Genomic DNA, 16,438 nt, shown 5'->3' with positions numbered 1-16,438 from the left:
TTACGGTATGGCATAATTCCCATTTACGTCTACTATGAATTAAGGATGACCAAGGACCCGTTTTTGTCTTCAAGACTGTAAATTTACAGCACCAAACAAATGGGTTTGTTTTCTATTTAGGGTTAGTTTAACTTTTCAGTCCACCTTCCCATCTAAGCTAAAATTATAATTTCTATATAAATTTCTTCCATCCAAACAGATCTTAAAATTTTTTACAACTGTAATAATTTTTTTAATATTCTAAATCTGATTAATAATAATAAAAAAAGAGAAACGACTAAGAGATAGAATTTGGAAGAGGAAATATGAGATGGAATGATGTGTCACTATACTCACGGATAAAAGTATAAATGATGAGGAGACAAAAAAAATTGTTATTTTTTTACCGAATTAGATTGCGCGGTCAACGTCATTCATTTTCAAATTCGTTTTCCCAAATTTTATTTCTCAATTATTTCTCTAATAAAAATAAGAATTTGGTGTTATATGAATAAATGTTGGAGAAATAATATAATACTATCATGTATCATTTGATTAGACTTAAATATAATAGAAAAAAAAAATCATTTTTAAGTCTAATTCATATTTTTATATCATTTTCAACCCTATTTATTATATCAAATTCTCATTATTTATGTTACTATGGTTATTATATCAATCTTAATATTTTTATACAATTGGGTCAGTTTAGCTGAATTATATATATTATAATGTAAAACATAATAATGTTACAATGGGAAAACATCTGACACTACAGTAATGTTGATGTGGACATTTGCAAGATAAGTTGGTAGTGTGAACATAAATACAAAAGAGGAATACAAAAATAAGTTATTTATTTTTTCAAAACAAATCCACGTGAATTTCACAGAAGTGATTAAAATACAAAAATATTAAATGTTTCCAAATTTATAATATTTTGTCAAATATAGTAAGGAGGAGTTAATTTATATTTATAATTTTAAGTATAAATTATATTAATAACTTATTTAAAAAAGAAAAGCTAAATCTTTAATCGCGTCCTTTAGAATCTGGATGAATCAGTCAAAATTGTAACAATAATAAATAATTAACTATTAATATAAAAATGTAAAAAACAATGTAAATAAAAATCTCCTTAACATATGTCTTCTTAATATTTTTTGGGGGTTGGATATTTGAAATAATATAAATTAATGAATTAAATATTTTAATATGAAAACATAAATGATTTTGTGGATTGAATTCACTTATTAAAAAATCTAAATTAAATTAAATTAATTAATTAATTCGAGGTATCTAGTATAATTTGACATGAACACCTTGTTAGTAATTATAAATAAAAATAAATGTAATTGATGACTATTTTGATGATTGTTGATAAAATTAAAAGAAATAAAATATTTAAAAATGGTGAATTATAAAAAAAAAACAAATCAAAAATATTTTAAATTGATATATTCTTCCACCTTATTTTTTTCCATATATATGTATAACTTTAACATAAACAATACAGTTTTATTTTTATTTTTCAATTTGTATGTTGAAGTAACCTAACATAGTAATTTATCATTTTTATTTATGAAAGATAAAAATTGGTATCCAGTAATAATAATTAGACATATTTTCTAATAAAAATCACAATGCATTAATTCCAACTTTGAACCAATTAAGCTTCTTAATCTCATGGATTTGACAACAATAAAAAAAGGTTGAAGGTTATTATTAAAAAAATAATTTATTAAACAATGACTCTCATTTTCTCTATAAATGTATCTAACTTGTGATACAAAAAAATAATAAATAAAAATAAAACATTTCTTTATTTTAAGAGACTTTAAAATTCAGATAGATTGGTCAAAGATTTAACAAGGTAAATCACTTTTAAAATGAGAGTAAATATTTCCCACTTTTATCTTAATTTTAACAAAGTAAATCCCTTTTTAATTCATGAGTAAATAACAAAATTAAGAACACATAGAGCCTTTTAATACTTTTTTTTTCTCTAGATTACAATTAAAAAAAGTATAGTAAATATATATGATATGTCAAATAATCATTTTTATTATTTTTAAATTATAATTTTTATAATAAACATGACAAAATAATCACTATTCACATAGCCCAAACATAATGAAATGCTTACTCTTCACATAATCTTTTTTTGTTTGGTGTTGAGATTATTGAAATAATTTATGGATTATTTTAATAACTTTATTTGGTATAAATTTTAAAAATGGTAGTCTGAATTTGAAAACTTGAACTTGTGACTAAGGTTTTAATCTCGTGAATTTTAGAACAATAAACAAAATCTTAATAATTTTGTCCAAATATATATATATATATTGACAAAAATAAAAATTATGACTTGTGTATTAAATAAGTAAATCAGTGTTTTTACTATATCTTTATTATTACAAGAGACTATACAATTGAGATATATTATGTATTGATGGTCAAAGATTTACTAATTAAAGTAAATCGATCCCTTATGAATTGATGAGTAAAATAAAAAATCAATAATACATAATAACCCAAACAAATTAAATGAAATAGTTATTCTTCACATGTATAATATATTTCTTCATCCAAAAAAACAAAATGCCAAAAAACAAATGATTCATCAATTTACCTTTATCCTTACATCCAAAGCTAAGGCTAGATCTTATTGGATTCCTTACTAATTGTGAGCACCTTAAGATATTTGAGGCCTTAGGTTTGTTTCCTTGGATTGATTAAATCATGGAAAATTATATTATGATTTATTTTATCCTTACTCATCTAGCTTTTTATATATATATATATATATATATATATATATATATATATATATATATATATATATAAAGCTAGATAAATAACTAAAATAAATAAAAAATTCACATGGATTGTTTTCTTGATATATATTAAATTATTAGTATATTATTAGAAATGAGTCAATTAAACACAGTGTAATTAGATATGATATAAAAAAATTAAAAATCAAAATTTTAAAAAAATTAAAAGATTATCGAAAACCAATATCATCAAAATGACGATGAACTTTTTAACCGATTTCAAGAACCTTCTCGAACGAATTAGAAAACATAATAATATATAATTGTTATGAATAGATTTAAGAAATAAAATGTCACAGATTCATTCACACTAAAAACGTTTTAAATGGAGGTGAAATTATTATGAATAATCTCGTTACAATTACAATGTTAAAAGTTTGAAAATATACAAATTTTGGAAACTTGTTATGTCTTGTATGTGTAAATGCATATTTGATAAATAAGAAGGATAATTAAGAGCTTGTTTGATATTGGATATTTTAATAATATATAAGCTTATTTTAATTAATTTGGATTTTGGTAGTTGTAGTGAATTACTAAAATGTCATGAGTGCAACCAATATATATTGTCCATGTATTTGCACAAGTAATAATATAAAATTTGTGGAAAAAAATTAGAGTAAAAAAATGATATTATTTTTAATTTTACTTTTAACCGTTTTAAATTTATGGGCGGGTCAATCCACGATCCGACCCAAATATCCATTACTCTCACATCTCTATCCAAATTAATCACAGTAATCAACTCGAGAATTCAAATATTTTGAAAATTAAGAATTATTATATATATATAGATATCCAAAATAATTTGTTTGAATTTGAAAAACTTAAATCATTTGAAACTAATTATTTTTATTTTTATTTTAATTTGCAACCAGAATTTGATTAGTGGAATTTGTAAAACTTAATAATCTATTGAGAAATTCAAAAAGTTCATGACTTGAATTCCAAACTAATGATCAACAATAATGTCTCCCTAATATTGTTGTCTCATGAATCGAAATATTTTGCATTCTAAACAATTGTCCTGAAACCCTAGTTTAAAACTTAGTTAATTGTCCGATTTAAATTTAATGCAAAGTTTTAAAATACACTGTCGAATCGGCGGTCCAATCGGTTCGACCGGGAACCGGTGAGATGAACGATTCTGTTTTTCACTTCAATACGGGTACCTTACGAATCGTTCAAAAACCGGTCTGACCGTCCGGTTCGATTGAAAATCTGAACCGGAATTTTACGGTTCGAAAGGTTTGTCATAAACATGCGTTGTTTCTCTTTCTCACCTCGATGACTGGCCGTTTGCCGCTTGATTGGTTCCAAACAGTCGGTCTGGTTCCAAACAGTCGGTCATTCTTCATTATGTTGGTGTGACCTTTTGGAGCGTCGGTTCTAAATAGACGCCATTCTCTGTTGACCGATTGCATTCCATTCAACGGTCGTTTGCAGTTTCAGTCGATGTCCCTGCAAATTATATTAGTATGGAAGAAAAAAGAAATGAAATATATAGATAAGAAAAATAACAAAGATAAAAATTATAATAATAATAATAGATGTAAGTCAATCTGTAAATATACAGTAGAGATAGTGTTGTATTTTCAGATGTCGTTTAAAAAGTAATAATTTGACAACATTTTTTTTTTTTAAATTCATGGTAGAATTAATTATTTTATAAATCTAAAATATATAAAAAAAGAGGTCCGACCGATGGACGGACCGATTGAACCGTTTAAACCGAATTTTGCCCAAAATTCCGAGTTGATAACCGGAACTGATTTCAAAACCTTGATTTAATGTAATCTACTCTCTAATATACTTTTATCTGTCATAATGCCAAATTGATTATTTGGAGATAAAAAATCACGAGTTCATACAAAAATAATAATAATAATAATAATAATAATAAAAATGTAATGAAGATGAAATGGATTGTAATATATTTGGGCTGAAATATAAGGCCCGCCTGATTTTCAATTCAATCTGGAATCTTCTCAAATCAAACTACCCTTTCTCGCTCTCTCCGCGGCTTTCCGATCAGTCTTGTGAAGAATGGACGCCTTCTCGAGTTCATTGATCTCTTCTCGTAGCTCTGGATTTCACTTCGTATCCGGTAATCTCACGCTTACTGTTTTAGGTTATTTCATTTTCCAGGATCCACTATATTTTCCTGTTCTTCCACATTCGCATCGTAACACTCAATCACTGCTTTTTAACTGTAAGCTGTTTGTGTATGTATGTTGCCAAATCCTAATTAACGATTAGGAATTTTCATTAATCTGTCTTCTAATTAGACTGGAAGTAGTTTTCCTGATGAAGATTCTCTAGATTTGAATGAATTCGTAATACTACTGCACACGAGAAGAGAAGAAATGTTATGTCATCCTTCAAATGAGTATTATACTGATATGTTCGAGTTTAATTGTTAAGTTAGGGTTAGCTATCCTTCAAATACTTAGAAAGAACTGATAAGAGTACTTAGAGTTGTATCATTGAATGCATAAGTTGAATTCCAGTTTGTAGTTTGAAAACTGAAACAGAACAGTTGGAACAAGGAAGAAGATTAATTGTACACAACTTTGAATCTTGTGATATTTGTTTGTATTGTTTCTCATTGATTCAATCATCTTTACACATTGTGAATTGTGTACTTGATAACTTGACATTCTTTTTCTCTATCACTGGAAAATGATTAACAAGACATTAAGTAGATTAGGTTTGTGTTAAAAATGGCATTTGCGATGTAAAACAGTATGAAACATAAAGAGAAAAGAATTGTCCCCCCGAAACAAGGCCACAATGTACTATTATTCCATTGAATTGTGAATAGATAGATTCTTATGGTTCACTTTCGTTTTGTGGGATATTCTTTTTGTTTACATGTTGTATTTCCTTTAGGATCTTCTCTGAAACTAGAAGATCAACATTTTCGCCCAAGTAACTTGTTAATCAACCCCACTTGCGGAGATAAAGCAAGATCTTTGAAGTCCAAAACTTCACTTACAATTAGAGCAAGGTACAATTTTTATACTTAACTCTCGAAACCCTAACTTTACTAGGACATGTATGCTAGTAGATAACATGTCTCATTTATCTATTTATTGATTGGATAAAGAAAAATTCAATTGCAGCAATGATTATGAAAGACAAGATAGTGGTAGCAATTTTTTGGGTGGATTTGTATTGGGAGGCATAATTGTTGGAGCACTAGGCTGTATTTATGCACCACAGGTACACTCTATTGCCTTTTTTGGACCCTTTATGTGTATTATTCATTCAACCATAGGAGATATTATAGTACATTCTAATTGTCACAAATTGCAGATCAGCAAGGCACTAGCGAGAACCGACAGCAAAGATCTAATGAAAAAGCTTCCGAAGTTTATATACGATGAAGAGAAAGCTTTGGAGGTCAGGACATGACACATTTTCTATCTAATCATTCTTCTTCACTATGTAACTTTGCTCACGGTTTTGCATATTCCAAACAGAGAACACGAAGGATACTGAGCGAGAAGATTTCGCAGCTGAACACCGCCATTGACGATGTTTCTTCTCAGCTCCACGCAGATGACGAACCAAATGGAGTCGCGGTTAGTCCCGAAGAGCTCGAAGCTTCAACATGATCTTTTTCCACTTTTCTAAAATATTTGTCCTTTGTTGTGAATTTCTTTAACTAATGTCTTGGTTAAGTAATGTTTTGCACTATTTTTATTCATTTCTTTAACTAATCAAGATAGTTAAGGTTTTAAGTTTGATTTTTCACTTTAAAATGTTTTTATTGAGTATTTGTTGATTATATAAGTCATAAATAATCATATATTTTTTTAGAAAAATGAAATTTGATTATAATTAAAGAAATATTCAAAAGAAGGTTGTTTAAGGAAGAATATAAAATAAATATATTATTTTTGATATGGACAAATGAAAGAAGTTAAAAAAATGGTGGCTTTCAGTTGGGAATCTTATTATCACAGAGATTGACAGCAGATAGGAAATTCCATAATTACCCTTACTCAAATTATTTCTTATCTAATATTCGAAAGGGGAAGCATATGAACAGATCACACATAATTGATTTGCTCATCTCTCTCTAGCTCCGTGATCAAAGCTCAAAAGAAGGCCATCTGACAGTTATCGCCGGAGATCCGATTCCGGCCGCCGGATTAATTCAGGTATGGAATACGGATTTCTGTTTTCTTCATCACATGCTTATGATTTGTTTGTTCTCGATTCTTTTTATCATTATCCTGTGTAGATTCTATAGAAATCGAAAGAGATACGTGTGTGATTCAGAAGAAGATAATATTTGTAGATCTTCAGGATCTATCTAGCTTCTCTTTTGAAAACTGTTTCGATGAGCATATATATGAATTTGTTTCCTGTAATAATCGTTTTGTAGCTCAATTAGTTGTAATCACAATGAATGAATGATATGCATATCATATACTAATAGGAAGTTTTGTAGCTGGATCGTAAAGGTTAATTTAATTATGGTTTGATCGATCCTTCTGACGACCTGTTGTATGTATTGATTTGTTCTTTGATTATAAACTACTAATCTAGGAAATGTTGATGACTGATTTTTTTATCATTTTCTAGGTTTTCATTGTGAGTTTTTGTTTCTGTAAAGTGAAAGTAAAGATTAACGATAGAGAGCGGGGATTTTGTGTCATGAATGGTGTCGAGAATGATGTGGGCTGCACACGTGATTGAACTTGGAAAATGGAATTTCTCTCTTCTATTAGATTTAAGTCTAATCACGTGATGACACATCATTATCGATATCATTCATCGCACCAAATTCTCGCTCTCTGAATATTTCTTTGAAATAGTTGTTTGTCAATAAGCAAAGTCTGAATTGATGATATTATTTGAAATAGAACATCAAAAGTAAAATGGTGAATATTTCTTGGAAATAGTTGTTTGTCAATACGCAAAGTCTGAATTGATGATATTATTTGAAATAGAACATCAAAAGTAAAATGGTGAATATTTCTTGGAAATAGTTGTTTTTCAATACGCAAAGTCTGAATTGATGATATTATTTGAAATAGACATCCATCTTTGTTTGTTTGTGATCGAAATTGGAAAAAGGTGAGGCGATGGCATATGTTACTACTGCGGAAGTTTGTGATGCAAATCCACAGCTGATAGTGAGTGGTGAAGTGCGAGCCCTGCAGCCAATATTCCAAATATATGGGAGAAGACAAGTATTCTCTGGACAGGTAGTGACGCTGAAAGTATTTGAAGACAACTTCCTTGTTCGCGAGTTCTTGGAAGAAAAAGGAAACGGGAGAGTTCTGGTGGTTGATGGTGGTGGAAGTTTGAGGTGCGCTATACTGGGAGGTAATCCGGTGGTGCAGGCTCAGAATAATGGATGGTCGGGGATAGTTGTGAATGGATGTATAAGAGATGTGGACGAGATCAATGGGTGCGATATTGGTGTTAGGGCTCTTGCTTCTCATCCGATGAAAGCTAATAAGAAAGGGATTGGAGAGAAACATGTTCCGATAACGTTTGGTGGGACTAGGATTTGCGATGGGGAATGGCTCTATGCTGATACTGATGGAATCCTGGTTTCTAAGAATGAGCTTTCTGTTTAAGATAAACATCTTTGTTTCGAATCATAATATTATTATTGTTATTGTAATTTCAGGTTTGAGTGTATTTCTGTTTCGGAGACAAGCATTATAATACATAAATATTAATAAATTTATTTTCTTTTATGTTTCATGTTGCTGGAATTTTAAGGTTTCTTTAATTAGATCTTGTCTTTTTACTTATCTGTGTAGTGTTAGTGTGTACCATATTTTTTGGGTTTCATGAGATTCAATTGTGTAGGACACCAAAAACACTCATTTATTTAATTTTATAAAATTAATTTATCTTTCAAAACTTAAGAATATTTTTTACTTTTAACCATAAAAAACTAATTATTTAAAAATTTAATCAAATTTAAAAAAATAAACAAGAAAAAAGCTAAATAACCAAAGATCAATTGAGCCATAAGCGGGAGTCTACATTAAGACCAGCCGCAGCAGGGGTCATTTGTGGTGTCAAAAGAGGAGGGTGGGAGGCAGCAGGGGCAAAGATGGGTGTCAAATTTTGGGTGTCAAAATTTGACATGGGTGTCAAATTTTGTTTGGCCCAATGAGAGGCTACCATGTGGCAGGATAATATCTACCTTTTGATTTTAGTTTTCTTATTTTAAAAATACATTTTAATAATAATTGATCAATAATAAAAAAAAATTATATCAATATTTTTTTATTTTTCACGATCTATAAATAAAGACTTGGTTTGTGTCATTTGGACACCAAAAAATTTCAAAAATTTTCTACCATATTATCATCCTTGTTTGTATCACCTTTCTTTTGAAATCTTCAAACTCTTCCCTATTATCATCCTTCTTCATTTTAAATAATATTTGTATGTTTGATTTATCAAGTGATGAATAATATTGTTTGTGGTTAAAAAAAATGAAATTATGTATATGTTTAAATGATGTGGAAGTGAGAGAAAGTGAAAAAGTAATTTTGATACCTTGAATAACACGCTGCTGTATGACATGTTAAAAAGTGGGTGTTAAAAGAGGTGTTAAGCTGACGTGGCAGAGTGTTAAATGAAAAAATTTGACACCCTGCTGTGGGTGGTCTAAGGATTGCACAGTTTTTCTTAATAATTTTTTATTTTATTCGGTCTTATTACAATACTGTGTGAAATAATTTTTTTTTTCTTTTTCACCCTAAAGTTGATGTATTTAATTTTAGAGAAGTGATAGAGAAAGAATTTGGTGAGAGAATGACTTGACATCACCTTCATTGTTTGGAAAATGTAAAAGTGGGAGAAAAAAGAGAAATTATTTGATTTTTTCAGCTAATAAGATTATGCCAAGTCATTCCTTCACCAAATTTCCTCACCAAATTTCCTCACTTAATCATTTCTCTTAATTTTATATATTGTTATTTGGTTTAATTTTTTTTGTTTCTTTTTTCTAATTTTGACATATAAAAATAAAACAATTATTACACAATTATAGGTATTTTTTTCATTGTTATGAAAACCGTTTGGTTATCAACTCGATTTTTTGAGCGAATTTCGGTCGGACTGGTCCAACCGATTGAACACTAGTCGCCGAATTTAAATTTTCTTTTATTAAAAGTAAATTTAAATATATTGGCACATAAATTATATATATAATCATTTAAATTTTAAGCATATGAAAAATAATAAAAAAACATGCTAATTAAACTCAATAGTTTACCAATTAAATTAATATCATACAAATAATTACAAATACCTTATTATATGACTTCAAATTGTTTGAAGCACAACAATAATTAGAGACTTTACCATACAATTGTGGCAACAATACCAACCAGTACAACTGATATTTTATTATCCTTATACGATATCTGTATGAAAAAAAAAAGTGTTATGCATATTGGAAATGAATACCTGAAATCTCATAAAAAAAAATTCTTGCAGTTTGATATATATTTGAAGAAGTTGAGGAAGACGATCAAGAATTGAAGGCTAGAACGGATTGTAGGGTAAAAGGATGCACAATCGATTAGAAAATTATAAATGGGAGTAAAGATGCAGTATACTTGGATATGAGGAGTTAATGAACGGTTGATCATGTTGGATTTCATCACCGTTGGAAAGTTTGTTTGAAATGGTAGATTTGATTTCTGAGGAGTTAAGGATTGTAAAGCCGGTTACAAAATAAATCTAAGAAGAGCTTCTGAAAGAGGAGAAATATTGAACAAGATGAATGTATTTCAGTTAATCACATTTGGATGTGAAAATATGGTATCCTTTCTAACCGAAAATATCCGATTTGGTTTTCAGGTCAAACCGTTCGGTCGGACCAAATTTTGACTGATTTGAAAGGTAATTGTATTAAAGTTAAAATTCAGACCGCTCAATCAATCGTTTCGCAGTCAGACCGTTTGAACCGCCGATCAGACCGCGTATTTTAAAAATATAATTTTTTCATTGGCCTTTAAAAACAAGTTTCTTATATTATAATTAGTTACACAATAGTCTTATTTATCACTCTAGAGACTCAATAATACAAAATCTTAAACGTTAATAGTGAATTTATAAAAACAAAAAAATCTCACCGAAGTGGAATACTCAAACAACGAGTATATCAGATAAGTCCAAACAAAGATCTAGACCGATCAAATTGTAGAGGACGCCGTGAGGATTCACCATCTGTGATTCGAGCCAAAATCGATATCGTTTCAATCTTTCTAAATATTTTGTTGTTATCTTATTTTTAAAAAAGTTGTTTAATTTTTCTTATTTAACTTTGAACTCAGTCCTTATTTGTCTAAGTCCATTGGATGAGCTCAACCAACCTATTTTAAATGACGATAGATTATATTTGCTGAAATAAATTCAGTTTTTTAATGTAATATTGTGATAATTTAATCAATGTAAAAGAGAAATATAATATATTATGGTGGACGTGTGATAATATGGACATTGGAGTGGTCAAACCCTCAACTTTCACCCACTTCTGAAAGGGATTCCAATTCTTTCCTACTTTTTTTTTTCTTCTTAATTTGTTATTTATTCTAAAGTCACTATTAAATAATAAATAACTATTTTTGTTGTTATAGTTAGTTATTCCGATTTTTATAATAAAACAATAATAGTAAAAATAAAATAAAATAAAATAAAATAAATCATAACCTACCACTTTAACAACATGAATACTGTGAATTTCTTTATATGTACATATTCTAGTTTCTTACTCTATTCCTTTTAGAGTAGATGCTGATCTGATCAATTTGACTCATTAAATCAGATCCACCTTTTATCATATCACATGTCCAAATTATTATTTTTTATTATAACTCAAATTAATTATATTAAAAATAATAATAAAAAAGAAATAATTTAAACAAAAAAATATAAATAAAACAATATTATGAATTCAACGTGTTTTATCATTTATGGATGATAGAGAAATAAAAAATATAGTGTCTAAAAAAAATAATAAGTAAAAAAAAAAATTGCAATGTTCGAAAAAATGATAATGTTCAGGATGTACGATAGAAATATAAACTGAAAATCAAGTTTATTCGAATATTTTTGTCCGTTTTGTGGCCTTGCTTTTGTTCCCGAGCATGGCTCATTTATTTTATTATGATTATTTTTTATTTCTCTTTCTCTCTTCAACACAAGTGTTAGATCATGTCAGATTCGTGTTTTTGCTTTCGTTCTCAACTTCGTTGTCTCTATCATATCATGGTTCGAGACAAAAATCTCCAGAACACAGTAATTTTTTCAAAAAAAAAAAATTCACCCTCTTCTACATATAAACATGTTTGGGACAAAAATTTCATTTTTTCGAAAAAAAATATTTCTTTTCTCCGCTCTTAAACATGGTCATTTCCCGTATCGTGCATATGTAACCGGTTCGTTGTCTATTTTCGTTATAATTCCGTTGTTCAAATTTGTTTGTTTGAAGTATAATACAAAAATGAGTAATTTAAATTAACAAGAATGTATGATATTGACAAAATTGCTTGTATACATTACCATCTCTCATTTATATATATATAAAAACTATAATACAAAATGTGAAGTTAATTGATTAATAATAATTAATTTTTCAAAAAGGCATAATATGTGTCGTCTTCGTTTCATAGCTCAACAAGCACGAACCAGTTCCACCTTTCAATTTCACCCCAAATATTTTCAGCAATTCATTCGCCATCTGCCGGACCGCCGGCGAACAATTACTCTGCATCAAAACCAATATCTTCGTCCCTCCATTACTACTACCCACCGCCTCCCTCGCCGCCGCTTCCCGGAATACACAACACAGACTCCACAGTATCGTCACCACATGCTCCGTCGCCTTCGTCGAAACCTTCAAGATCTTCTTCAACAACGCATTGATACATTCTCCGTTCCTTCCACAAATCTCTAAACTCCCTTCCTTCGTCGTCGATACCATTTCCAGAAGCTTCAGAATCTTCTCTGCTATACTGATTCTCAGATTTGTCTTGTTCAGCATTTCGCTTAAAGCTTGGACTGCGCCGAGTTTGATGAGTCTTGTTCTAGCTCGTTTCGGTATTGATAAACAGATCAAACAGGATAATCCGCTTTCAATCGCTTCTGGATCGGAGTCATTGGATGTTGCTAATCTGAAAATCTCTGATAGTAAATCGGTTTTATCGGCGAAATAAAGCTTGGATTCAGCATCCATTGCTACTAGTTCAAGCGCCTTGGCGGTTGCGATTCTGGATGATAGATTTCCTCGTTGTAATATGAATATAGTTGATTCAGTCACTTTCTCTCGTTTCTCCATTAGATATTTCGCTAACTGTTCTCTACTTACTCCAATCAACACCAGCTGAAGCAGCATTACCGATTCTTCAAGAAATTTCAAATTATCCGTGTTGAGATTCGCGGTGTCGGCCACGATACTGATGAGAAACTGAGAGAAACCGTCGATTGTCGCGAGGAACTTCCTGTTTTGATCGGAGACTTGCGAGAATGAGAGAAGCTTCGAGATGTAACCGCGGCAGTTGATTCGAGAGCGAAGGATTTTGGCGACGATTTCAGAGGCTTCGGATGTGGTTAACAAAGAGGAAGATGGAGATGGAGAATTGATGGATGAATCGGACCAGATCTGGATGAGACGTTGTAGAGTGTGATTTGGAACAAATTCTTTGGTGGAGAGGAGTTGCATGGTGGCGGGACAGGTGTTGTTACCGGCGTCGAGCCAGCGTTGGATGTTAGTACGGTCGTAGGTGACGCCGGTGCAGAGACTGACCGGAGATTTCATTAGGTCAAGAGAGATTGGGCAACGGAATAAGGTAGGGACTGTGATGAACAAATCATCTGTTCTCATTTCGTCTTCAAAATCACTATTTGCAGAAGAGAGAGAAAGAGAGTTGAAGACGGTGGTGCTGGTGGTGGTGGCGGTTGGAGAAGAAGAAGAAGGGGGAATAGAAATATATGCTTTATGAAGACAATACGGTCAAAGCTTCTAGTGATCAAGTTCTTTACTTTTTTTTTTGAAATTGTATAATTGGCCCCATTTGTTACACCCATATTAAATTAATCTAAATTGTAATGTCATAAAATATTTTTTAATTTTCGGAACAAAATTTGGGATAAAACGGTAATAATAATAATAATAATAATATTGTTTTACTCCTCTCTTGTAAGGGGAACATGTGAGATACGTAACATGGGATCTCATTTGAATAATTACATCATCGGTGATGGTTAGATTGTTTAGGGTTAGTTCGATGCTACATGTGTTAGTAGTGCAAGTATCTATTAAGAAAATGTCACATGTACAAAGAGAAAAAAATTAATAAATAAGAGAGATGATACTTTACTTTTGTGTATAAGTGTCACTTTATGAGTGAGATACAAGTAGTGCCTATACATGTAGCATCGAATTAACCGATTGTTTAGATGAAAATCGTGAACTTGGTTGGACAATTGAACTAGGTTGGGTCGATGAGTATTTATCTCGATTATTTTCTGGTGAACTATTTAGTTCGAAAAGAACTAAAAGATTTTCAATGATCAGGATATATCAATGTATTTATTCCACAACGCTATTATTATAACGATATAATAGATCTTTTTTAGGAAAAAGAAAACGGTGGAGACGATCAGTGAATTCATTAATTTTATTTTTTTTAAGATTTTTGAATTTATTAACGCTAAATTTTATGTAATTTTTGTTTGTTGGTGAACATTTTTTTGCTTATGTTTTCATTTTTGTTCTCATATATGATTTATTTCGGGTGTGTTTGGTGATAATGTGAACATTAATGTTTTTTTTTATTAATTTTGTTTGTATGTTTAAACGACTATTATCTATATTATGCTATACTGAATTGAGTTTTTTAAAAATAACAATGAGTAATCAAAATTTTCGCTTTGTAAAGTCTACTTTAAACCTAGATAAGATATTTTTGAACTTAATTTGAATCATGTTTTAATTTTAAATATCACTTTACATACAAAAGTATCATCTTTTGTTAGTGTAATTATTTATTACCTGGTAAATATTTATCTTCTGGATAACTTCATGAGTTGATTGTTTTTGTTTAATCTCTATTTTTTATTATTTAGCTTTGGTTATCCGTGTGTTATGTTGATTACTTTATAAAAATGTAATCTATTGTGAATTAGAAAGGGGGAGAAAAAGGTAAAAGACAACATCATCATTCTTACACTAATTTTCTTATACTTTAATGATCAATTATCATTATATATAACCAACTTGCACTAGTTTATTTTATTCATTTATTTTTTTCTGCTTAAAGTACCACTCTTATATATTCTTAGAAAAAAATCGTACATTTGTCTATTTAATTGTGGTCTCAAGAATATAAGATATTTTACAATCTATGCATTATGTATTTGGCTTCATTCAATATTTATTAATTATTATTATTATTTTTTTAATTTAATAAATTAACATTATCATTGTTTGAGGATTATTTTTAAATATCTATTTGGGTTCTGGGGTAACATAAACTAGAGTTCGGATGGGCTTAAAAAATTAATAGAAATTATGAATTAAACGATTTGATGAATTTTGATTTATTCTCTCTTTTTTAAATTAGATAATTAAATAGTGAATTAAATGGAAAAATAAATAATTAGGGAGACATATCACATTTTTACCGTAATTTTGTTTTCATTCGGAATGGGCACATCTGAGCCCCTTAATAGATCCGTCCATATTGATTTATTTTATAGGGTGACTATTATGATACTCACAATCACATTCTCGTTTACTAAAAGTATTCTTAAGGAAAATCAAATCTAAAATTTATGATTTTTTTTATGGAAGACATTTTGTCATTTGAAAACCAAATACAACTAATTATACAAAAGATTATATAAGTTTTTGTTTTTAATATTGAACCAGTATTTGTGCAAATCGCACTTAGGTACAAGCATTGATTGTGATCTAATAGGAACCGTGTGGGAGTGGAGCCGTAATTAGCAAAGCATGCAAAACTTTTTCTTTATTTTGAATTTTTGGTGCATCCAAATCATGGTTACCACCAACCCTACCCATGATGGATTTTTACCCATTTTCATGTTATTTACCATTTTTATTTGCTTAGAAATTAAAACACCCATTTCAAACAACAATATAACAAAGAAGAGTAATCATGAAACCATGCTTTCTTATTATTCAAATATGTAATCTAACCAATCCAAATTATAAAATTCATATATAGTCGTTAATCTATACTCTATATACAATTATATCAATAGTTAAGAAATCCCCAAAGAGGGGTTAATGCCGAGACTAGTTTCGAAACTAAAGAATGTTGAATGTGATATGGCCCTTAAAATACGAATGAGATGGATGTTTGTTGTCCCAACCATTCTTTTATTTTAGTCCCGAACCCGATAAGGAAATGAATAATTTATAACAAAGTTTTAATGTTTAAACATTGGTTCAACGAATTAATGAGCAAAATTAGGATTTTCTTCGAAACCATATCCTAGCTATATATATGTTTAAAGTTTGTGATGATCATGTGAATGACCCAACACAAAAGAGTTTTGCGTTTTTTTTATCTCGATGTCGATGAATGTTATGCCGAGTATTA

At 29.5% G+C, this 16,438-nt stretch overlaps 3 protein-coding genes across 4 annotated transcripts; 2 read left to right on the top strand and 1 right to left on the bottom strand.

Moving 5' to 3' along the window:
• Nucleotides 1–4,786: 4,786 nt before the first annotated feature.
• Nucleotides 4,787–6,600, top strand: LOC124921394. The gene is made up of 5 exons (XM_047462053.1): nucleotides 4,787–4,923; nucleotides 5,709–5,826; nucleotides 5,942–6,041; nucleotides 6,135–6,221; nucleotides 6,302–6,600. Exons 1-5 carry the CDS (start codon nucleotides 4,863–4,865, stop codon nucleotides 6,434–6,436), a joined length of 501 nt encoding a protein of 166 aa, XP_047318009.1. The 5' UTR covers nucleotides 4,787–4,862; the 3' UTR covers nucleotides 6,437–6,600.
• A 239-nt stretch (nucleotides 6,601–6,839) lies between these two features.
• Nucleotides 6,840–8,541, top strand: LOC124921395 (putative 4-hydroxy-4-methyl-2-oxoglutarate aldolase 2). 2 transcript variants are annotated; one of them, XM_047462054.1, is made up of 2 exons: nucleotides 6,840–6,985; nucleotides 7,908–8,541. In XM_047462054.1, the coding sequence occupies exon 2, from the start codon at nucleotides 7,916–7,918 to the stop codon at nucleotides 8,414–8,416; it is 501 nt and encodes a 166-aa protein (XP_047318010.1). In that variant the 5' UTR covers nucleotides 6,840–6,985; nucleotides 7,908–7,915; the 3' UTR covers nucleotides 8,417–8,541. The 2 variants fall into 2 exon arrangements, with proteins under 2 accessions (XP_047318010.1, XP_047318011.1); XM_047462055.1 differs by having other exon boundaries at nucleotides 6,871–6,985; nucleotides 7,868–8,541.
• Nucleotides 8,542–12,366: 3,825 nt separating this feature from the next.
• Nucleotides 12,367–13,796, bottom strand: LOC124921179 (U-box domain-containing protein 27-like). The gene has a single exon (XM_047461804.1). It carries the CDS (start codon nucleotides 13,690–13,692, stop codon nucleotides 12,445–12,447), a length of 1,248 nt encoding a protein of 415 aa, XP_047317760.1. The 5' UTR covers nucleotides 13,693–13,796; the 3' UTR covers nucleotides 12,367–12,444.
• Nucleotides 13,797–16,438: the final 2,642 nt, after the last annotated feature.

This window comes from Impatiens glandulifera, chromosome 1 (assembly GCF_907164915.1).
Source record: "Impatiens glandulifera chromosome 1, dImpGla2.1, whole genome shotgun sequence".
In the NCBI taxonomy this organism is placed as follows: domain Eukaryota; kingdom Viridiplantae; phylum Streptophyta; class Magnoliopsida; order Ericales; family Balsaminaceae; genus Impatiens; species Impatiens glandulifera.
The sequence above is the reverse complement of the archived record's forward strand: the minus strand, read 5'-3'. Positions and strand labels throughout refer to the sequence as shown.